General features: G+C 36.2%; 2 protein-coding genes across 2 annotated transcripts; one reads left to right on the forward strand and one right to left on the reverse strand.

The window, feature by feature from the left end:
- Positions 1 to 8,638: 8,638 nt before the first annotated feature.
- On the forward strand, positions 8,639 to 10,087 carry LOC145110870 (small ribosomal subunit protein bS16m/bS16c-like). Its single transcript, XM_079047184.1, has 3 exons — positions 8,639 to 8,846; positions 9,290 to 9,335; positions 9,684 to 10,087. The coding sequence occupies exons 1-3, from the start codon at positions 8,714 to 8,716 to the stop codon at positions 9,895 to 9,897; spliced, it is 393 nt and encodes a 130-aa protein (XP_078903310.1). The 5' UTR covers positions 8,639 to 8,713; the 3' UTR covers positions 9,898 to 10,087.
- A 2,783-nt stretch (positions 10,088 to 12,870) lies between these two features.
- On the reverse strand, positions 12,871 to 14,349 carry LOC145113691 (uncharacterized). Its single transcript, XM_079049752.1, has 3 exons — positions 13,459 to 14,349; positions 13,250 to 13,361; positions 12,871 to 13,154 (listed from the first exon to the last, which is right to left on the reverse strand). The coding sequence occupies exons 1-3, from the start codon at positions 14,347 to 14,349 to the stop codon at positions 12,871 to 12,873; spliced, it is 1,287 nt and encodes a 428-aa protein (XP_078905878.1).
- Positions 14,350 to 16,750: the final 2,401 nt, after the last annotated feature.

Below are 16,750 nucleotides of genomic sequence, written 5' to 3' on the forward strand. Positions count from 1 at the left end.
AACCCTAATGGGCTTAAGGACTTAGCTATTGGGCCTATTGGGCTAAGATGGGTTGGAAACCCTAGTTAGGGGTTAGAAAACCCTAATGCCATGAAACCCTAATTTGGATTTATCGGGACCGCATCAGAATTATTTAATGAACTCAAATATTAATTAACAACATTGGCAATTAACCTAAAGGCTATATTGGACTTAATGGGTTAAGTCATTAATGGGTTAAGTAGGAACACTTAACCCTAATCAACATTTTATGTGAAAAACCCTAATTGGAATTGGGTTCTTATTGGGCCACTTATTGAACTAAGTTGCTGTGGGCCTTAATGGGACAATTGGGAACATGTTATGGACTAAGGAAATCCTTGGGCCTTAAGATAGGACCCATTAGAGATGCTTGGGCCCAATTTGGAAAGTTGGGTCATAAGTGGGCCATAATTAGGCCTTGAGGACTATTAACTATTGGACCATCAGAATGCCAATCATTTGGATTGGAATAGGTGGTTGGGCCTTAAGATAAGCATATATAGAGGTTTGGGCCCAATTTGGAAAATTAGGCCATGTGTTGGGCTTTGGTCCATGGTTTGGCTTTTGGGCTTTGAATTGGGCCTTGAATTGAATAAAGCTGACTTAGGGTAAAGTAGTATTCTACCCCAAGTATAGAGTGGTCGTTATGTGTTGGAACCCAATTATTAATTTGGGTATTGTTTGATGTTGACAGTTCGAGAATCTGTCAACCAGCAAGGGGAGTTTTATCTGCGGGGCTTTAGCAGTGTCAGGTGAGTCTTATCACCATACCAATGGGTCTAAGGCACCAAGGCCGGCCCATTTTATGATAGTTAGTATACTTGCTATGTAGAGGTGTGTGATATATATGTATGCGTGATATGCTGTAGAGATAGCCTTTGTGGTTAACGGTAGAGACAACCTTTATGGCTGATGGTAGAGATAGCCTTGTGGCTAATGGTAGAGACAACCTTTATGGCTGATGGTAGAGATAGCCTTGTGGCTAATGGTAGAGATAGCCTTTGTGGCTACCATTAGAGATAGCTTGTATAGCTAATTGATATGTGCCAATGGTAGAGATAGCTTTTATAGTTATTTGATATGTGATATGTGGCAGAAGTAGCTTTTATAGCTAATTGATATGTGCTAATGGTAGAGAGAGATTTTATAGCTATTTGATATGTGATATGTGGTAGAGTAGCTTTTATAGCTGATTGATATGTGATATGTGGTAGAGTAGCTTTTATAGCTGATTGATATGTGATAACGGTAGAGATAGCTTTTTACTACTAATACGATATGTGTTATGTGGATTGTGTGTGGGGTATGCTCTGGGGGACTCACTAAGCTTTGTGATTACGGTTTACAGTTTTGGTTTCAGGTTGCATCGATTTGGAAATGAAGGGCTCGGATTGATCGCAGTGCACACACCTATGATTTCCGCAATGAATGGTTTTGGGACGAACTCTGATAATTATTTTACTTAATGATGATTTGGAATGTTTGAAATAAATGGTATCAATGTTTTAGCTATATTAAAAATGAAATTTTTACCTCTGATTTTTGGGTCGTTATATCTAAGCATGAAAGGGTCAAGGTATTAGCTTTATACCTCAGATTGGTTGCCAAAACGGAGTAGATGACAGATCCACTTCCTCCTTCTCGATCCAAGCTCCTCACTCTTCAAGTTTCCCTGGGAGTCGGGATGTTACAATTCTCCCCCACTTGAACTAGACTTTGTCCTTGAAGTCTGCTGCGGTGAATAACTCGGGGTAATGCTCCCGCATCTCTGCCTCCGGCTCCCAAGTCCATTCGGACCCCCTCCGATGCTGCCACTGTACCTTTACCAAAGGTACTTCCTTGTTCCGTAGAACCTTCACCTTCCTCTCCAGAACGACCACTAGTCTCTCCACGTAATTCAGGCGCTCGTCGACCTGTATATCATCCAATGACACTACTGCCTCCTCATCTAATATGCACTTTCGCAACTGTGACACATGGAAAGTGCTGTGGATCTGACTAAACTCCTCAAGGAGATCTAGTCTATACGCCACCTTGCCAACTCTGGCAGTGATTTTGAATGGCCTGATGTATCGAGGACCTAACTTCCCCCTCTTCTTGAAGCGAATCACACCCTTCCAGGATGAGACCTTCAGGAGTACCATGTCACTGACCTGAAACTCCAACTCAGATCGGCGTCGGTCGGCGTAACTCTTTTGCCAACTCTGTACGGTCTGCAATCACTGTCTAATCTGCTGAATCATCTCGGTAGTCTGCAGGACTACCTCGGTCCGACCTAACATAGGCTCTTAGCATATCCTCGAGAGTCTGTATGGTCCACTCACTTTGGTCGTCTGTCTGCGGATGATAGGCTGTACTGAAATGAAGCCGCGTGCCCAGCTCCTCGTGGAACTTCTGCCAGAAACGGGAGGTAAACCGAACATCACGATATGAAATGATAGAGAACGGGACTCCATGGAGAGCGAAAATCTCACGTAAGTACTCCTAAATTACCCATACAAGTTTATTCTATGATATGGTTATGAGAACTGCATGCTAGATTAGGGCTAAGGATCTAGAAATGATGCCTTGTATACCTGCTATATGTGAATGAGAACTGCATGCTAGTTAGAGCTAAGGATCTAGGAAGGATGCGTTATGTGCCTGCTATATGAGCTTATTGAACTGTATGCTAGTATTGATTAATCGGTAATATGATGGCCAGAGTATGATATTCTTGATTATGTTTACTCAATGCTTGAATGCTGCTTGCTTTGTGCTTTTAGGGGTTCTAGTTGTCTTCAACTAACTAGTAAACGAATATGTTAAGTTACATATTGCGAGGACTAAATAATATCAGAAGGTTAGGTTTAGCTCTATTTCGCAGCTCTTGTTTGAGTCCAACCGTTGTAGGGTAGGACCTCTCATTCGAAGAATTATCTAGTCTTAGTGATATGTAATAGTATTCGCAAACTAGTTAGGGGAAGATAGCAGGGACTTCTTATGCGGCTGATGGCTGAGAGTAGGTTGGTGATTACCTTAGGGCAAGCCTAGGATGAGATTTGCGTGAGAACAGTAGTAGCGGTAGAAGGGGATTGGTGGAGTCAAGGCAGTTCTTGATGAAAGTACGGACAGATGTGGAAGGTAGTATGGGCCCGTACTGCTGAAAGCAGAGGATCTGTACTCGAATTAAGGGAGGCTGAGATGACCCCAGGAAACTTGTAGTGTGTGAGATCCCTCGAGTTATGATGAGTATTCTAATGTTTGTTATGGTGTATTTTCAGTATGGTGACGCTATGCACTAGGCCAGTTGGCACTTCAGGCACCGGGGAGGGATCAGGCTCGGGCTCTAGAGCCGGGTAGCTCGATGAGCAGACGAGAGAGTTCATTTCGTCTGAGATCACGCACAGTATTCTAGACCAGACTCCTGTGATCTTCGGTACGATCAAGGAGGGCATAATGGAGCTTTTGGATGAGAGACTGAGTGCATTTCGTACCGAGGTGGCGTCCATGATAGGGTCGCGCACACCGACATTCAAGGAGTTCCGAGCTTGCGGAGCTCCAGACTACCATGGGGCTCGGGACCCCATTGCTAGCAGCAGATGGTTGGCTGATGTCGCCAACGCGTTCCGTACGAGTCGATGACGTGAGGGGGACAAGGTCCGACTTCTCGAAGATCAATCTTAGGTCAGGATATCATCAGCTGAAGGTGGGAGACCAGGATATAGAGAAGACTGCATTCAAAACGAGATATGGACACTACGAGTTTTTGGTTATGTCGTTTGGACTAACCAATGCTCCATCAAAATTTATGGATTTGATAAATAGGGTCTGTAAACCTTTCCTAGACAAATATGTAATAATGTTCATAGATGACATTCTCATATGCTCGAAGAGCCAGCAGAGCATGTAAAACACTAGCACGGAGTGTTAAAAGTTTTGAAAAAGGAGAATTTGTATGCAAAGTTCTCCAAGTGACATTTTTGGATCCGAGAAGGCCAATTCTTGGGTCATGTGATTAACCAGGAAGGAATAACGGTTGACCCAACAAATATCGAAGTTGTGATGAAGTGGGAACGATCAAAAATTCCCACTAAAATACGTAGCTTTTGGGATTAGCTAGATATTACAAAAAGTTTATCCAAGGCTTTTCTTCAATAGCTGCTCCATTGACAGCTTTGACCCATAAAGGAGCTACATATACAGGGAGTGAGAAGCATGAAGAAGCTTTTGAGAAGTTAAAGAAAAATTTGTGTAAATCACTGATTCTTTCTTTACCAGACAGAGTTGAAAACTTTACAGTTTAAAGTGATGCATCTGGAGTTAGGTTAGGTTGTGTTCTGACCCAGAGAGATAAAGTGATAGCATATGCATCTCGACAACTGAAAAGCACGAGAAGAACTACCCCACTCATGATCTGGAGTTGGCAGTGGTAGTTTTTGCACTAAAGATATGAAGATATTATCTTTATGACACAAGGTGTAAGTTGCGCGTCTAAATAGAATAATAATTAGGACAAATATCCTTGACTAAAGTTGAAGTAGTCGTAACAAGGATGCCGGAAATATAAGGAACACTTAAATCGGACTTATAGCGAAGAAGTTATGATCATTTGAAGTTTCACGATCCGACCCGATACAACAACACGCGTTGTAAAAAGTAAATTTTGTTAGGTTACTTTTTAGCCTTAGTGATCTAATTTTTTTTTCGTAGTAGTCGTTAAACCTAGAGCGTGCATAAAGAGAACGTCCAAATCTAACTTCGTGAGAGGAAGTTATAATTTTTTGAAGTTTCAGCGCAACATTGAGGGCACAAAAATCGAATTTTTGTTCGGTTGATTTTTAGCCAAAACAATCTAAATGAGATTTGAAGATCTCGTTAATAGGAGTTCAACAATATAAAGAAAGTCGAAAACGGACACCGGATGAGAGAGTTATGTGTTTTATATGGGCTTTAACAGTCGAAGCCTGTGTAAAATAAATAAATTCAAAATTAGCCGATAGAGTCTAAATGAAAGAAGTAGATCCCGTCGATAGCTACACGTGGATATAAAATGTGTCAAAAATGGAGTTCGTATGAAGAAGTTATGCAATTTTGAAATTTTGCAATTTAGTGCGCGCGTATGCGCGACGCGTATGACCTTATAGAAGCCACAATGTCGCTTCACCCATTGATCGCCACGTGTCAAGTTTTCAGAGGGGAAGAGTAGTGCCTAAGCATGTGTGTAGCGCACACCTGCCCTGTGCGCGGCGCACATGGGTATTTTCCCTCCTATAAATAGCATTCCGTATGCAACCCCTTTCCCTCATCCCCTACAAGTTTCTCTCTTGAATTCTCTTTATTGTAGCCCCATTTTCCCTAGGTTTTAGTATTTCAGAGTAGCCCTGTAACCCCTAGGAGCCCGACATCTTGTAGTTAACAGCCCAGAGTTCCGCCAATGCAATTTCCGGATAAGTGTAAGTTAAATTACACTTATCCTTGTTTTAGTGTAATTTATATTCATAGTCATAGTCGTTGTTATGAACCTATAAATAAAACTATCATCAATTCCAAGTTATAATACTGATTGATCTACTTACGGGAGAGGTGACTAGAATGGTCATGTTGGCTTGTTTGTTGGATTTCAGAAAGACTATATGCCGAAATGGTCCTGCCTCCCAACTGTCCTGCCTGTCTGATCCTTATTTGATAGAACCATTGGTATTCATTGGAATGATTGATTGGTCTAGACTATTTTTAGTCACGTAAAATATTAGACTAAGACTTAGTGATAATGATACTAGGCTACGTCAAAGAAAAACTCAGATGCTAGAAGCAAAACATTATCCAAGTTTCGAGGCATCACTTTAACAAGTGAGTGCATGGTTACTTTCATCTTACACATAGATATAGAGTATTTAAGATAATTACATGCTATATGTGCCTAATATATGTGTTCCTGATATCTATGTTAGATGAACGATGTATACATGTTTTATTTGATTTAAACTGTATATGTATTTTTATACTGATAAATATATTGGTTAGAGATGGGTAGATGAAAGATGAAATAGATGAGAGGGGCCTCGACTTTTTGGTACGACAGGTACTTGATGTTGAGTCATCTAGCGGAATATAGATGACGAACACTAACTATTCTAGACAGTCCAGTGGAACGCTAACAGACTCACAACCTGTATGTATTTTTTGAACTAAGTGTTCACCAGGTGTACTCCAGCCCCCCAAGGTTGCCTTATTGACATATATTGCTAAGGAATCCCCTAAGCATTATTGTCTATCTCGAAGATGATCCTTAGGATAGGTTCCTTAAATTAGATGCTTTAGGGACAGAAAGTGAGGATAACGGGAATAGGTAATCGGTTTGAATGATTTGAAGAAAATATATAATTAAAAGAATTTACTTATTGTGGGGTGAAAACCTTATGTGCTCAACAGGGTCTCAAGCCTGACCCACTCAGTTTCTTGTATTATAGGTAGTGGCACGAGAGCATATGTGTAATGGTTAGATGATAGATTTATGGATTATAGGCGAGTAGAGTAATAGATGTTTGTAAGGCCTGTATTATTTTCGTTTATGCTTATGTATTGTATTGACGATTACATTCCAAAGTTGTTAATATAAATAAAATACATTTCTTCGGAAATGTTTTAATAATATAATTATCATGTTTTTTGTAAGAAATTCCGCAATATTATTCTTCAAAAATGATACTCTGATTCTAAATAAGCATAAATAAATCGGCCTTTTCTGGCCGTGAAATTGGGGATGTGGCACCATCTTCACAAGTATGAATCCCACATCCATGGCTTTGACCTTTTGACCATTCACCGAAATAAGCATCTCCAGTGTAGAATCTATACATACCAAATCCATATCTCAATCCTTTCCTATACTGAGCTTTATATCGGCTTCCCCTGATCTGTTTGTGAGGTGTTGATCTAGGAGTCGGTCTGGCAACTGAATCATAATCAAAATCACCTCCATCGATTAGATTTGATGCTCATAATTAGGGCTGGTTGAAATCAGAAGATGAAGAACATAGTGAAGAACCGTCATCGATCAAGATTTGATGTTCATGATCAAGCGACCCTATCGATAACAAAGAAGACGAAGAACATATTGAAGAACCAGAAGAATGTTGATTGAAATCAGAAGAGACACCACTGCTTTCTTTTCCGATTTGAACCTCTGATTTCTTGTGATGCAATTCATACGTGATTAGGTTTTTTTTTTCCTAAAACAAGAAGTTTAATAGTTTAATAGTTTTTTTTGAAACGACAACTATCCTACTCTTAATCTGATCCTAAACACCACTTATGTCTCCTAGTGAGACTTGAACCCATGACCTCTCATTTGAAAGAGTCATTCCTTACCGCTAGGCCAAAGGCCCTTTAGTGAGAGTTTAATAGTTAGCTTGACATATTAAACATGCTGAATAGGAAGGATTCACCGGATGATCCCCTTCATTTTTTCCACAAGGACTTTTTAAACACTAAAAAGATGAATTCGTAGGCTTAAAAAGCAAAAAATTAAGATGAGGGACCTTTTAAACAAAAACACATAAGTTTGTTGATGTATTAGGTAGTGTTTGTTTTTTGTCTGCAGATCTGCGTGACCTCTTCTGTCTGCGCCGCGCAGACCACGCGCAGACATTAACATTCGCAGACTGTTTGTTTTTTTGAAGACTGCAGACCTAAAAATGTCTGCGCGCCCTCTTCTTGGCGCAGATGTAGACCAGGGTCTTCTAACATCTTCAGACATCTTCTAGCCTAAAAAAACATATATATCTTTATTTTTTTAAGTTTTTTTTTAATTTATATTTTTTTCCAACTTTATTAATGATAAACAATTTGAAAAAAAAATTACAAAACTTAAAAAAAAACATTCGACGATACAAACATGATATTTTTGACAAATTTATAAATAAAGATTTATTACAATAATAGTCGTTGAAGTTGTTTATATAAATATGAAAAAAAATCATAATATATTCTTATATTTTTTTGTCAAATTTTGTAAAACATTATTTAATACAGTATCATCAATTTCTCGAGAAAATATTTATGGTACATTTTTAATGGATTTAATTAAAAAAATTGAAGTTTATTTCCATCTAGTTATGTATCAAATTCTTTGATCACTAATTATAATGTTTAGTTATAACTTTGCAACCAAAGTTATTGGTTTTTATCAAATATATACGTTAATTCATACCATTTTTATTTTTATTTTATATACAATAATACATAAAAGTTGTTCTAGATTCGTTAATTATTTATAACAAAGTCATAAAAATATTAAAAAATCACTTTGAAATTTGAAAAAATTAATTTATTTAGATTTCAGTTTATTTTAGTAACCCGCAGATGTTAAAAAAAAACAAACAGTCTTCTTTTTTCAGACTGCAGACGTTTGGTCCACCTCTTCTACTGCAGATGTCTACAGATGTGGTCCGCAAACTGCAAACATTTTGCCTCATAAAAAACAAACAGCACCATAGTGACAATAACCCTTATTAATTTGGCTAACAAACTTTTTGCCAAAATAGGACAAACGAAAAACTAACAGGGGATCAAACTAGAATACTAGAAGGTTTGTGGTAGTTTTTGTAACTATTCCATCAAAAGGGGTGACATGCAAACAAATCTCACTCATCGAGGGAAAACCCAAAACCCTAATTTACTTTTTCGTCCACAGACAGAACGTGCAGAAATGGTGGTGAGGCTGAGATTGGCGAGGTTGGGATGCCGGAACAGGCCATTTTACAGAGTAATGGCTGCCGATAGCAGATCTCCGAGGGACGGAAAGCATATAGAGGTCTTGGGTTACTTTAATCCTTTGCCAGGTTCTTCGTTCTTTCTTGATTTCTTATATTTTCTGATAATATTGACTAATTCTAATGTGTAACCATCACGGGATTTGATCAGAACCTATTAATATCTGATTTTCAACATGAACTTCTCGAATCTCAAGGGCAAGATTAAACCTGAATGTTTGTATACGTCAATTGCGAAACAGTCTAAAGATTAATAGATGATAAACTTTCAAGATTTGGACCAAAATTGGGTTCTTTCGGTTGGGATTATTTTCAGTTAATGGTATTTGGAGTTGCGATTGATTGAAACAGGACTCTTCCTTGAAATGATTTCTTATGGTGTTTGAATGTGCATTTTTGAAGCAATTGTTATGACTCCAAGAATCATAATTAGATAATTAGATAACCTGTTGATTAAAGTTAGATTATATATTTATGTCGTTAATTGTTGGTTAATTCCCTTGTTAACGCAGGCCAAGATGGTGGTAAACGAATGGGGCTTAATTTTGAGCGAGTGAAGTAAGTTACTTGGTATACCATTTTCTTATTAATTTTTCTTAATATTGATAAAATTTCCTTATTTATATATGAAACAAAAATAAATTGGTTTTTGTGGTTGACCAATTTGCGATGATCTGTTGATGAAAAAGAAGAAATTCGGTTTATTATAGCATCCAATTTTCATTTCTTTTTCCTATTACAACATTGTATTATCAATTTTTATTCATAGTAACACATTGTACTTTGAATGTTTTTCTCATCTATAGCATTGTACTTAATGAAAGTAGGTTGCTATAAATCTATAATAAAACAAATATATGAAAGTAGGTTGCTATATTTTGCATCTAACCATTTTATGTGTTACAGATACTGGCTATCGGTTGGTGCACAACCCTCGGATCCGGTCCAACGTTTGCTATTTAGGGCGGGGATACTGCCGCCACCACCCATGGTGGCAATGGGGCGGAAAGGTGGGCCCCGTGACACACGTCCGGTGGACCCGCTGAGTGGACGTGTCATGATGCCTGACCTACCAACCAAACCTAGTATTGAATCCGGTGATCAAGAAAATAAATCTTAAACTTCGTGAAGAGAAGAAAGATATGGTGGTAGTTTTAGGTTGTTGGGTTGGTGTTTCTGGTTATAAACATTTTGTAGTGATATGAAAATCATACGAGGGATAAATTGAATCTTTGGTTTTAAAGATTGTGTAGCAAACGATCTATTATGTTGATTTGAATTACTATGTTAAGGTGGCATTCTTGTTACAAGGAGTTTGCGTAGTTATATGATAAACTTGATGTCTCTGGGTGATATTAAATATAGGGAAAATTTCATATATATTCTTCCAAACTTTAAGAATTACGTCAATGTCCTTATAAAATATTAAATTACGTATATGTCATTTAAAAACTATAACATATTTATCCAACCCTATTTTTTAATAAGAATTATAGGATTTTAATATTAAAAAAATTATATAAAATTCAAAACTATATATAACTTTACCAAAATACCCTTTACAATTAAATTCAAAATAATTTTAATCAATTAAACGTGTAACTAATAATTCAATTCAAGGCCTCTTTCTCTTTACTCAATCGATTCATACACCATCATTTTCACCGTTTACCTCACCTTCTTCTCTCCTATACCCTCTATCGACGACCATCACCTATAAATCATTGTTGCCTTCATGCCAAGATACTTTGAAAATCCAATTCGACGACAACTCTTCATCGCTGTGAGCTAGGCACAACCTCCTCTGTTCACGACAAAATCACTGTAACCCACGATTTCCCCCCTCCTATTGTCACCGATTACTACCAATTGAAACGTCACCCCTTAGCCGAAGATGTGTCTCAACCCCAATTTCATCGGCTTCCCCTGCTGCAGTAAACATAAAATCCCAAGGCAAAACTCGGATTCTGATCTCCCTGTGATTTGGTGCTGTTAAGGTTTTGCATTTGTACCCAATTTCCTACTTTGTTGGTTTGGATCGTCTTTCCTGGTTTCAAAATATCAAAATTATTGTTTGAATGTTTTAGGGTATATATTAGCTTAGGATCCCCGATTCCTGACACGGAAAAAGTTTTCACCCTGAGGTCTTAATGTTATCTTTGAAGTTGGAGACTGTATGTTAGTTGGATTACAGGTGATTATTCATTCTTCTCTTCTAAATGCTCATAAGATGTACACCCTCATAAGCAATAACCAACAATAAAGTGAAATAGACATTATGAGAAAGAACACTTGCTGAATTGAATGAAATTCATAGTGGAACCCACATTTGACTAAACTGCCCCTCCCTTATTTCTCCTGTTGTAAGAAAATTTTTCAACATGCTTTCAGTTTTACACAGGTAAGAGAAAAAGATAGAATCTTTTTCTTTTCTTTATATTTTGCTTAAATGTTATGTTACAATATGTGTGGTACAATCGATTAACAAACCATATTGCCGTTGTAAAGTGAACCGGTCAAAAAAATTTGGTATTGTTTGGTGTGAATTGAAAAGATAAATAAATTCCATTTTCTTCACTTTCTTTACTTAGCCAAAGGGTATTACTTTGTCATTACATCATCCAATTACAAAACTTTATATTCATATATTGTTGATCTCTTTACAATGGAAAAATGAGTTTTTAACCTTTTAACCATCTATTGTCTATAAAGAGGATGTGTTGTTTAAAAGTTAATACGTAATCTACATTGTTTCAAGTGGCTACCTAGTTAACTCTAGCTATAATTCTGGTCTTCCATCCCTATGCAGGTACTTTATAATTATATGTGCAAGTTCTGCACTTTAAGCTACAAGTAGATTGTTATCATGACATGTCAATCTTAGTTGATGCAAAAGAGTGATGCTTTTGAGGTAGGGTGCTAATTCTATCCGGATTAAGAAACCGTATCATAAGTAGAGTGATATATTGGAAACACCAATACAAGTAGACTGCTTCTTTTGAAAATCCAAATAATAAAAGGCAAGCAAATGATTTTTATTTCAAAGGATGATGCTAAAGTGTTGGTGTTGTTGCTGGTCTTTTCTTAAAGATTCTTTATATTATGTTCATCTAATTTATGTAACTTTTTGTTATCTCTATATTGTAACTTTCTTGTTGCTGTTAATACTTAATGCATTTTAGCCATTCAAAAATTAAGTTTGGTGTCATTTCATTATTTACCCTCCAAATTCATATATTTCATGTTGTTGTTCTATGGTTACTGAAATAGTAATTTACAATACAAAATGGTCCCTGTTTCAAAAACAAAGTTACAAAATTGCTCTTTATGGCACAAAAAAACAGAATTGGTCCTGTAGCATGTTAACATTGCCGATATGGTCCCTATGGCAAAAAAAAAAAGAAAAAAAAACTTGACAAAATGATTCCTGTGCACAAAAACATTAAAAATTTGGTCCATATTTAAGAAAAAACATTACACATATGGTCCCTGTTTCAGAAAAACATTACATATATAGTCCCTGTTTCAGAAAAACATTTAAAATGGTCTTGTGCGCAAAAACGTTACAGATTTGGTCCATGTTTCAGAAAAAACATTACACATATGGCCCCTGTTTCAGAAAAACATTACAGATATAGTCCCTGTTTCAGAATAACATTTAAAAATGGTCTTTTGCACAAAAAATTACTGATTTGGTCCATGTTTTAGAAAAAAAAATACACATCTGGTCCATGTTTTAGAAAAACATGTTTTAGAAAAAACATTACAAATACAGTCCTCGTTTCAGAAAAAATTAAAAAATGGTCCTTGTGCCCAATAAAAATGGTCCCCCATTGGAGAAATACATTACATAAACAGCCCCTATGACATAATATATTTACAAAATGGTCCCTATGACAGAAATAGATGACAGATGCAGTCCCTATAGCAGAAAATGTTTATATAAATGGTCCTTGTTGGAGAAAATACATTACAAAAACAATCCATGTGGAATAAATTCATTAAAAACATGCTCCAAAATTAAAAATAAAAATAAAAAATCCATGCAGAAAGCATTAAAGTACTAAAATGTAATGAACATCATAACAAAAACTCATGATATTTTGTGCTCTTTCCTCTTGCTAGAGGATGCTTCATCAAAACCTTGAGACGCGGGATTTTTGCAAGTCCTTTGATGGTGTCCACACATACCACAACGCGGACATCTGTGTCTTTTCTTGGGCTCATCATGTGGTATAATTCTATTCTTTTTAGGTCGTCCAGGCGGTCGTTTTATAATAGGAGGGTACATTTTTTCGACTGTCTCTATATTCACCCATTGATCTTTTCCAGGCATCGGACTAATTTCTAAAGCATATGCTTCTTTAAACTTGTCGACTGTGAAATATGTATCAACATATTTGTCCCAATTAGGCTCCCTTGTGAAAGCAATAAAAGCAACTGCATGCACACACGGAAGGCCTGTAACTTGCCATTTCGACAACTACACTTTTTCTCATCCAATACAACATCCCAATGATATCCTTTGTACTTCACTTCTGCTTTATTATCACTGCTTCTACAAACTTGATATTCACCCAAGTTCTACATGAGAAAATAAAAAAAGAACAAACTAATATCAGGAAAAATATATATGTTTAATGCAAAAACAATTATGTATATATATAGTTCGTTAACTTGCCTTAGTGATTGTTTTGAGATACTTATTTGCTTTTGGAAGTAGTGGTCCTTTCCATTTTTGCACCTTACTAATTTTCTTTTCAAATCGTTCCATAAGCTTTTCTCTAATTGCATCAAGGAGATCAAGCACCGGTTTATAACGTATGTCACCTACCCAAGAGTTAAAAATTTCTGAAATGTTGTTGGTAATGTAATCACACTTGACAAGTGTGCCAAACTTACTTCTACTCCATATCTTTTTATGGTTCTCATTCAAATATGAAATTGCATCTGCACATTTAGTAGCAATTTCATTTAATAATCTATCATGCTTACTAACAGAGTAGGTATTTGCAGCCTCCCATAGTTTGCTCATGAAAAAGTCACCTCGAAAATGTTTCTTGAAGTTGCTATATAAATGTCTTATGCATTCTCGATGCTCAATATTAGGATAAACCTGTGTAATAGCTAATTCCAAGCCTTTTTGCATGTCAGAAGAGATAACAAGACCATTTGGTGTACCAATCGCTTTTTTTAGTGACGCGAGAAACCAAGTCCATGATTTTGTATTCTCTGCCTCAAGCACACCATAGGCTACTGGAAACATACCATTGTTACCGTCGATACTTGTGGCAGCGGCTAACACACCATTAAATTTCCCTTTCAAATGACAAGCATCAAGCCCAATGTAAGGACGACAACCAGCAAGAAACCCCTTAGAGCATGTTGTTAATGATATAAAAAAGCGTAGGAAATGTTTCTTTTCACCAACTGTCTGTAAATCAATCTCCACCACACTTCCTGGGTTTCTTTTTTCAAGTTCTTTTTTGAAATCATATATATTTGCATAAGAGTCATCCCACTTGCCATACATATCGATATAAGCTTGTTCTCTTCCTCTAAAGACTCTCATATATGGTACTTCAACATTGTAGGTATGCATAAGCTACTTTTTTAGGTTGGCAGGAGAGACATCGCCTTCAGATTTCAACTTGTCAGTAACAACATCAGCAATCCATCCTTGAGTGGCATGTTTGTTACCACTCTTGTTGCTTTGAGTACAAGAATGAGTTTCTATAAATTTTTTTACCTACAAAATTGAAAAAAAAAACATATAATTATGTTAACATAATAACAATATCGACGAATGTAGTATTTCTCAAAATTTATACTTACTTCAAAAGTAACCCCATCTTGTGTAAGAGAAGCATGAATTCTCCACTTGCACTTTTTATCTCCACAACATGCTGTAAGTCTTGTCAAATCACTTTTCTCAATGACATACTCAAATTCATTTGTTAGTGCATAATGGTTTAATGCTCTTCTAAAAGCAATTACACTTGGGAATTTAGAATTCACTTTCATAAATGGATTCACCTTACTATATGCATAAGTTTCCCCATAATTTAGAAGCTCATATTCGTTATCGGAACTATGAGGACTATGATAGCTTTCTTGACTTGGACAAACTGAGTCTGTCTCATTTTCATCATCAGATTCATCAATAACTTTATCTTGGCAACTTAACGGTTTAGGGTTATACCTTAATTTTTCGGTTGTTGCATAAATTGTTACTTCTTTCTCCTTATCATACATGTTTAGCATCACCATGAAGCTCTTATCATTATCAAGTTCAATAAAGCATTGCTCTTTTGCATATTTGTCAACAAATACTATTGACAAAACAATATCGCTTTGTGATGGATAGTGTTTTTTCACCTCTTCAACTAGATGATTTAAGTCGTATGAAAATGTGTCTATATAGAGACATTTTGTAGATCCAAAGCAATACACTTGCCTACATGAGTTCCTAGCTAATCGAAAGAAGCCTCCATATTTCAATTTAAACTTGAATTCCGATATTACTTGTCTGATGACCGCAAAAAAAAAAACAATTAATAAAATTGAAGGGAAACATAAAGTATCATTCATTGTTGATAAAAACTTACTCAATTATGGGCGAGTGAGCACTTATGTCCCATCTCGGTGCATCAACCTCATTATCCATCAAAGAGGAGGATAATAAACTATCTATTGCAAACCAAACATAATTGAATGCAGAGCCAACAATTAATCGAATTAATCGAATGCAAAAAGTTAATCAAAAACCAAAATTAATTGAATTAAGAACAAGATTAACCTGTTGTGATGAAATAACGTGATTTATTACTATGTTTGTAGCAACGATATTTGAATAAACGAAGGCAAAAGTTCTCACGGCTTGAAGAAGAAAACAACGTGATGAAAGCCTTGAAGATTTCACGTTTTTGAGGTTTAGTTTTGACGTGTTTGAGGTTTTGACATATTTAATTAGGGTTAATGCTAATTAAGTCTATTTAGTTCTACTATTAATAATTTTGAAAGGGTAATTTAGTACAATCACCTTTTATTTTGATTTTTAAATATATTTTTTGGTATTAAATTGATTAATACCTCATTAAATTATAAGATTTGATATAAATGTGATTTTAATAGGTTAATAAGGATATATACGTAATTATGAACTTTGAAAGGATATAGACGTAATTCTTAATGTTTGCGAGGACATATGTGAAATTTTCCCTTAAGTATAAATAAATTTGAGTATTGAAACCTGTTTTGTTCTTTCTCATTGTTGGTAACCGGTTCTTTGTTCCGATAAACGTGAGTTTTCACTGACGATATTTGACAAGGCTGGCGTGGTGCTGACATGGCGAGGGGGCCAAGACTTGCACCCTGCCCCTCTTGTGTGGTTCATTGTTGGCATGACCAAACATGGTCTCAACCACGATTTACAACGCAAGAAACAAGCAAAAAAAAAACCTGTTTAATTGTTTTATATTTTCCTTACAAATATTAACCAATTAACAACAATACTTCCATACTATGGTCTTTCATTCTATACTCTCTAAACTTTATATTTTCTCATCTGTTTTTTTACTCAAACAATGAAGCAAAACCCAAACACACCACCACCTAACCCAAACCCGACACCCTAGACCAAGATAAGACAGTCAACTCATGCTAAACAAAAGACCTAGACGAATCCCATGTTTCGATTCATGGAGTGGTAGCTTCATGAATATGCTACAAAGTTCACCAATTCAACATCAAAACTTTTTTCAGCAACCATTTCAAAAACACTTTTTTCCAACAATGCTATCTACCTAATCCTTAGAAACAACCAATCTAATTCTCACAACTCCCATTCCAACTAAACACCTTCCACAAACAATAATTTCTAGCTTCTCCATCCCAACCTTCTTAATGACAACAAGAGCATGAATCCGTATTAGATTCGGTATCCAAAGCTTAATCAGAGGAACAACCCAAAG

The sequence above is a fragment of the Lactuca virosa genome, chromosome 5, assembly GCF_052849685.1.
Source record: "Lactuca virosa cultivar CGN04683 chromosome 5, Lactuca_virosa_CGN04683_v6, whole genome shotgun sequence".
NCBI classification, from domain to species: domain Eukaryota; kingdom Viridiplantae; phylum Streptophyta; class Magnoliopsida; order Asterales; family Asteraceae; genus Lactuca; species Lactuca virosa.